This window comes from Arachis ipaensis, chromosome B08 (genome assembly GCF_000816755.2).
Source record: "Arachis ipaensis cultivar K30076 chromosome B08, Araip1.1, whole genome shotgun sequence".
In the NCBI taxonomy this organism is placed as follows: Eukaryota; Viridiplantae; Streptophyta; class Magnoliopsida; order Fabales; family Fabaceae; genus Arachis; species Arachis ipaensis.
This window is the reverse complement of record NC_029792.2, coordinates 22,047,015-22,054,645: the sequence shown is the minus strand read 5'-3', so window position 1 is coordinate 22,054,645 and position 7,631 is coordinate 22,047,015. Positions and strand designations below refer to the sequence as shown.

At 39.0% G+C, this 7,631-nt stretch overlaps 1 protein-coding gene across 3 annotated transcripts; it reads left to right on the top strand.

The window, feature by feature from the left end:
- LOC107612758 (probable phosphoribosylformylglycinamidine synthase, chloroplastic/mitochondrial) lies at positions 358 to 6,470 on the top strand. Of its 3 annotated transcripts, none has more exons than XM_016314483.2 (5): positions 359 to 569; positions 908 to 1,009; positions 1,128 to 1,190; positions 1,533 to 5,741; positions 6,122 to 6,470. In XM_016314483.2, exons 3-4 carry the CDS (start codon positions 1,149 to 1,151, stop codon positions 5,715 to 5,717), a joined length of 4,227 nt encoding a protein of 1,408 aa, XP_016169969.1. In that variant the 5' UTR covers positions 359 to 569; positions 908 to 1,009; positions 1,128 to 1,148; the 3' UTR covers positions 5,718 to 5,741; positions 6,122 to 6,470. The 3 variants fall into 3 exon arrangements, with proteins under 3 accessions (XP_020964777.1, XP_016169969.1, XP_016169968.1); XM_016314482.2 differs by having other exon boundaries at positions 908 to 1,039; XM_021109118.1 differs by lacking the exon at positions 6,122 to 6,470 and having other exon boundaries at positions 358 to 569; positions 908 to 1,039; positions 1,533 to 5,738.

Below are 7,631 nucleotides of genomic sequence, written 5' to 3'. Positions count from 1 at the left end.
GAGTAAAGTAATCAAATATTTAACCGAGCTTATCTAATCTTAAATTTGGTTCATTTAATTTATAAATTTAATTTCAGATTTAAACTCAAATTTAGTTCACTATTTCATAAATTTAGCTTAACTATTAACGACCAATTTTAAAGTGGTGCATAAATGGGCTCGACTCACTCGTGCTAATCATACGGCTGCTGGTAATAACGTAGTTAAAGTTGAAGGATGAAAAGGTGGATAGAGAAAGAATAACCGAATAAGTGAATAATGAAAAAGTAGTAATATGCTCAATTGGTCTCATCCGTTTATTAAATGCTCTTTTGTTTATTATTATTTATTTATATTATAAATTATAAATATTTAATTTTCACAGTTGAATAATTCGAAGAGACCTGAGAAAATCACTTAGCAGGGTTTTGGTGTCTCACTCAAAACACTAACACACGCCGCACCCTCTCTGCTACCTTCCTCCACTCACCACTCGCCGTCGCCGACGAAGGCACCAGGTCCACCCTCCGTCGCTAATAGCTCACACCACAGCCTCAAAGCAAACAGCAATTCCAGCAAGTGCACACCAGGTTCTTTTTCTTTTAATCTGAATTTATTTTTATTGTTATTGTTTTTTGCCATTGGTGATTGCTAATTTATTGATTTGGTGATTGGAGTTGTTGAAATATCGATTGCTTGCTTATTGAATGATGGCACCAGTGAATGTAACACAATGCGGAGCAAATATTTATTGGCCGTGTTTTGAATTGAACTATTATATGAACGTTGTTGAATATAATGCAAGTATGTGTTGTTGCTGCTGTATGGTTTATTTGTACCTTTTGTTTTTCGAAAAAAAAAAAACTAACTGTAAATATGTGGTGGTGTTCTTGCTGCTGTATAACGGTTGTTGATATGGTGTTTTCAGGCTTCAGACCAGGGCAGTTACGTGTTGTGGTCTCTCTGCTGCAGCCGCGGGCGGTAGCTCTCTCCCTCTTTGCCAGCCGCTGGCACGTCACTTCATTGACTAGTCAGCTTCTCACTCTATAGCTGCTATATTGTAAATATCTGATCTTGAGGAATGAAAATATAATCATGATCACTTCTTGTGGTTTTCTTATTTTCTTTTTTCAATTTCCTGTTCACAGCTTTCTAACTTGATCAAGGACATGGTGGGTGTTAAGGATATTGGGGTGTCTGAATTCCTTCAGGTTTGATTTTACTGCCGCTTTTTGGTTAAGCATCATCATATAACAATGCTCTTTTGTTTTCTGCATTTTGTTTGCTGTAGTAACATAGAAGCTACATAATCAGTTTTAGCTTATTTGAGAAACTTTGATAACATCATGTTGCGATATATTTTAACATGATTTTTAGTTTCAAACTGAAGATTTCCATTTCCATTGGATCAAACAATAGATCAAACATGAGCTTGTTTTAATTTTCAGTTTGAATATTGTCTCTGATTGACCAATTAATTACGCTTATTTAATTTGGCATATGTGATGCTATTGGTGTTAATGTGGTTTGTGTCTTGGTGGTTTTGGTTTCAGGGTACCTGTAGGCAATCTTTGTTTTTGGTGAAGAAGTCTCAGAATCAAAGGAGTCATTTGCTTTGGGGTACACTTGGGAATAGGAGGCGGGCTCAAGGTTCAACTTGGAGAGCTTCTTCTTTAAGGTGCCAAGCACAGGAAAACCCTAGAGCTGTGGTTTCAGGGGCTGTGACAAGTTCAGTAGAGGAGCAACCTAGCTTGGTTGAGAAGCCTGCCTCTGAAGTCTTTCATTTGTATCGTGTCCCATTTATTCAAGAAAATGCAGCTGCTGAACTTCTCAGGGATGCTCAAACAAAAATCTCTAATCAGATTGTGGATCTGCAGACAGAGCAATGTTATAATATTGGCCTTGTTTCACAACTTTCAAGCATGAAGCTTTCAGTCCTTAAATGGCTTCTCCAAGAAACTTTTGAGCCTGAGAATCTGGGCACTGATAGCTTTCTCGACAAAAGGGGGAAGGAGGGCTTGACTGTTATAATAGAGGTTGGCCCGAGGTTGTCGTTTACGACAGCATGGTCTTCAAATGCAGTGGCCATTTGCCAAGCATGTGGTTTGACTGAAGTTACCCGTTTGGAACGATCAAGGAGGTACTTGTTGTACACTACAAGTGAATTGCAGGATCACCAAATCAGTGAATTCGCATCTATGGTACATGACAGGATGACTGAATGTGTTTATACTCAGAAGTTAACATCCTTCGAGACCAATGTTGTTCCAGAGGAGATTCGTTATATTCCTGTTATGGAGAAGGGTAGAAAGGCACTAGAAGAGATTAATCAAAAGATGGGTTTAGCCTTTGATGAGCAGGATCTAGAATACTATACTAAACTTTTCAAAGAAGACATAAAGCGGAACCCAACAAATGTGGAGTTATTTGACATTGCACAGTCCAACAGCGAGCATAGCAGGCACTGGTTTTTCACTGGAAAGATTTTCATTGATGGACAGCTCATGAATAGGACTCTTATGCAAATTGTGAAAAGTACTTTACAGGCAAATCCAAATAATTCTGTTATTGGCTTCAAGGATAACTCTAGTGCTATCAGGGGTTTTCCAGTAAAGCAGCTACGACCTGTTGAACCTGGTTCATCATGCCCATTAAGCTTGATATCACGTGATTTAGATATCTTGTTTACAGCTGAAACACATAATTTCCCATGTGCAGTGGCACCTTATCCTGGTGCAGAAACAGGTGCAGGAGGTCGCATTAGAGATACACATGCAACAGGTAGGGGGTCTTTTGTCCAAGCAGCTACAGCTGGTTATTGTGTTGGGAATCTTAACACACCTGGGTTTTATGCTCCGTGGGAAGATCCATCTTTTACATATCCTTCAAATTTGGCATCACCTCTCCAGATCCTTATTGATGCTAGTAATGGTGCATCAGACTATGGGAACAAATTTGGGGAGCCCTTGATCCAGGGCTTCTGTAGAACTTTTGGAATGAGACTTCCTAGTGGAGATAGGCGGGAATGGTTAAAGCCGATCATGTTTAGTGCAGGAATTGGGCAGATTGACCACCATCATATATCAAAGGGAGATCCTGAAATTGGAATGTTGGTTGTGAAGATTGGAGGTCCTGCTTATCGTATTGGAATGGGAGGTGGGGCAGCCTCAAGTATGGTCAGTGGGCAAAATGATGCAGAGCTTGATTTCAATGCTGTACAACGTGGGGATGCTGAGATGTCACAGAAGCTATATCGTCTTGTCCGTGCCTGTATTGAGATGGGGGATAAAAATCCAATTATCAGCATTCACGATCAAGGAGCTGGTGGTAACTGCAATGTTGTAAAGGAAATTATATATCCAAAGGGTGCTGAGATAGATGTTCGAGCCATTGTGGTCGGTGATCATACAATGTCTGTTCTGGAAATCTGGGGTGCAGAGTATCAGGAGCAAGATGCAATCTTGGTGAAGCCTGAAAGTCGTGAGCTCTTACAATCTATCTGTAAAAGGGAAAAGGTTTCAATGGCTGTGATTGGTACTATTAGTGGCGATGGACGTGTTGTATTAGTGGATAGCTTAGCAACTCAGAAGTGTCTATCAGAAGGACTTCCTCCACCTCCCCCTGCTGTGGATCTTGAACTGGAGAAAGTCCTTGGTGACATGCCAAAGAAATCTTTTGAATTTCATCGGGTTGTTCATGAGCGGGAACCACTTGATATTGCCCCTGGGACCACTGTAATAGATTCTTTGAAGAGGGTATTGAGTTTGCCATCTGTCTGTTCAAAGCGCTTCTTAACAACAAAAGTTGATAGGTGTGTCACTGGTCTTGTGGCCCAGCAGCAAACAGTTGGCCCTTTGCAGATTACCCTTGCCGATGTTGCTGTTACAGCTCAAACTTTTACTGGTGTAACTGGAGGTGCATGTGCCATTGGGGAACAGCCAATCAAAGGGTTGTTAAACCCCAAAGCAATGGCAAGATTAGCTGTTGGAGAAGCACTGACAAATCTTGTATGGGCAAAGGTCACTTCCCTTTCTGATGTTAAGGCAAGTGGTAATTGGATGTATGCTGCTAAGCTTGATGGAGAAGGAGCTGACATGTATGATGCTGCCATATCTTTGTCTGAAGCAATGATTGAACTTGGTATCGCTATTGATGGAGGGAAAGATAGCCTTTCTATGGCAGCTCATGCTGGAGAAGTTGTCAAGGCTCCTGGAAATCTTGTAATTAGTGTTTATGTTACTTGTCCTGACATTACAAAAACAGTGACACCAGATTTGAAACTTGAAGACGATGGTGTTTTGCTTCACATTGATTTATCAAAAGGAAAGCGGCGATTAGGCGGATCTGCTCTTGCACAGGCATTTGATCAAGTTGGGGATGAGTGTCCCGATCTTGATGATGTTCCGTACCTTAAAAAGGTCTTTGAAGGTGTGCAAGACCTTATTACTGATGAGCTGATCTCTGCTGGTCATGACATCAGTGATGGTGGGCTGCTAGTTTGTGCCTTAGAGATGGCATTTGCTGGTAATCGTGGATTTACTTTGGACTTGACTTCACGAGGTAAGAGCCTTTTCCAAACACTTTATGCGGAAGAGCTTGGGTTGGTTATTGAGGTAAGCAAGAAAAATTTGTCCATAGTAATGAACAGATTGAATGGAGTGGGGGTTTCGGCTGAGATCATAGGTCAAGTTACTATTGCTCCATCCATAGAAGTCAAGGTTGATGGGGTAAGTTGTTTGAAAGAAGAAACTACCCTCCTTCGGGATATGTGGGAAGAAACCAGCTTCCAGCTAGAGAAATTCCAAAGGCTGGCAGCCTGTGTAGAAATGGAGAAAGAAGGGCTGAAACATCGATATGAGCCCTCATGGAAGCTGTCCTTTACGCCTTCCTTCACTGATGATAAGTATTTGTCTGCAACTGTTAAACCTAAAGTAGCGGTGATTAGAGAAGAAGGGAGCAACGGAGACAGAGAAATGGCTGCAGCATTCCATGCTGCTGGTTTTGAACCATGGGATGTTACCATGTCTGACCTTCTTAATGGGGCCAGCTCTTTGCAAGAGTTCCGTGGGATTGTGTTTGTTGGTGGATTTAGCTACGCAGACGTACTTGATTCTGCAAAAGGCTGGGCTGCTTCCATTAGATTCAATGAGTCCGTTTTGAAACAATTCCAGGAGTTTTACAACCGTCCCGACACTTTCAGTCTTGGTGTATGCAATGGTTGTCAGCTAATGGCATTGTTGGGATGGGTACCAGGCCCGCAGGTTGGGGGCGTTCTTGGTAACGGCGGCGACCTATCACAGCCAAGGTTCATTCACAATGAATCAGGACGGTTTGAATGCCGCTTTACAAGCGTGACAATAAAGGATTCGCCGGCTATAATGTTCAAAGGTATGGAAGGTAGTACATTGGGGGTATGGGCTGCTCATGGTGAGGGAAGGGCTTATTTCCCGGATAAAGGCATGTTGGATCGCACAGTTCATTCAGATTTAGCTCCTATAAGATATTGTGATGATGATGGCAATCCAACAGAGACATATCCTTTCAATGTGAATGGCTCTCCTTTGGGGGTAGCTGCTATTTGTTCTCCAGACGGGAGGCATCTTGCTATGATGCCTCATCCAGAGCGTTGCTTCTTAATGTGGCAGTTTCCATGGTATCCGAAGCATTGGGATGTGGACAAGAAGGGTCCTAGCCCGTGGTTGCGCATGTTCCAGAATGCAAGAGACTGGTGTTCCTGAGATGAATATATTTATGGATTTCAGGTTTTCAATGTCACTTTTATGATTTGATTTTACTATTCTTTCAGGTTTTATTTCTATGATTTTATTTCCAGAGAATCCGCTAACACTTTCAATCTGCCTCAGCTATTATGGAATGTGTTATATTCGATGGTGTTAATCAATTCTTTGAAATTGATTATCACCATGGAAATTCTCTCATGACATTTATAGACTAATTTTGTGGTTAAGGTTGTTGAGATAGATTTTTCATCATTCAGGGTGATGATGTGGTGATAATTAACCAAGTCCTTTCACATTCATTTTATTTGAGTTGGATTTATTTGTTCATAGCATTGCCTTGGTTTGTTTTTGCATCCTACTTTGTTACACAGCTGCTGAAAATATATCTTTCTTTCTTTCAGCTGCAGAACAAGTCATGGAAAAAAGATGAAAAATCAAGAAGACCATGGACATTAGAAGAAGACAAATTCAAATGGTATTAGGGAACTTACCTGGATAGTATATAGTGGTTATAATAATGTCGTACTATCCATTCAATTCTTAGGAGTTTCTCTTTATTACTTTTATAGCTATGACACATCTTAAGGTGCCTTTGTTCCTAGTGTTGAGTGTAATACAACCTAGTAAATGCCCCCATCGTCAAACAGGTGTTACGGAGGGGAAAACATACCGTTCTATGTGGTCCCTTTTTTTTTGGGGTTTTTTTATAAATAATAAAGCATGTTCATAAGAGGAACTTTCTCATTAAAATTTTGTACTCAGCTTTGATATAAGATGAATTTTGATGCTTTTATATTAGAGTAAATAATAATTTTTAACCACGAAAGATTCAAGTATCGACAAATTTAGTTATGAAAAACCAAAACTAACAATGTACTCATAAAAGATAGATTTCATAAAAGATAGATTTCAATTGACAAAATTAATCAAAATCTAAAAAATTATTTAGAATTTTCAAATTACTCTTTTGCTAAATTTAATTTTACAACTTCTCTTCCTCTTCCTCTCTTACCACCACAAACAACTTTAACTTGACAAGCTCAGTTTCATCATTCTCCATCAACTCACCCACCATCCTGAGCTTCGATCTTTTTTTTTGGGTGTGTGAAACTCTGAAAGTTTTCCATGTTGCAAGGTTGGATCTTCATTGCTTCATGATCAAGGGTGGTTGTTGTGGCTATTGGTTCCACGGTTTTGTGAACTTTGTGCTAGTATTGGAGTGCATGTAGGATTTTATTTGAATTCTAGTTCGTTGAAGGATTTGGGAAAGAAAATAGTGAGTTCGGATTGTGGTTTTGCGATTAGAAGTAGGGGTAGGTGGGGCAAGTGTGGCTGAATTCTCTCTATGAAACCTTTATTTTCAGAAGCCTTGTGGTTTTCAAAAAGTAAATGTGGTGGTAGAAGAGGAAGAGGAAGAGAAAAAGAGGTTGTGAAATTAAAAGGTAAAATACTTAAATAAACTAAATGAATGCAAATATTACTAATATCACCCAAAGTAAAAAATGGTACATGTATCTTTTAAAGGTGTTTTTTATATAAATCGAATTAGGATAATTAGATTTACAAATTTTAATAGTAAATCGAATTAGATTAAATAGATTTATTAGGTGAACTTTACCTACACATAAATCAAAATAGGTAATATCGATTTATAAATAGATTTAGAATTAATGCACTAGTACTCAACTTTTTTTAACATATACTGAATTATTTATATATTAAATATTTGGAATTTGAATTATTTGAACATATACTCAATTATCTATATAGATTTGAGATAGTAAAATTCAAATGAATCTATTTACGTAGAAGTAAACATCACCATCCAGCAGTCTCTATAATAAAAATAATAATAATTCTATCTGATAAATATAAATTTTGTTATGAGATGGATAAGGATTCTTTTTAACT

What these genes read in the sequence shown, in the direction of transcription:
- LOC107612758 (XM_016314483.2), top strand. Translation starts at nt 1,149, where the DNA reads ATGGTGGGTGTTAAGGATATTGGGGTGTCTGAATTCCTTCAG. An exon ending in GGGTGTCTGAATTCCTTCAG is followed by an intron (nt 1,191 to 1,532) that starts GTTTGATTTTAC and finishes TTTTGGTTTCAG; the next exon opens with GGTACCTGTAGGCAATCTTT.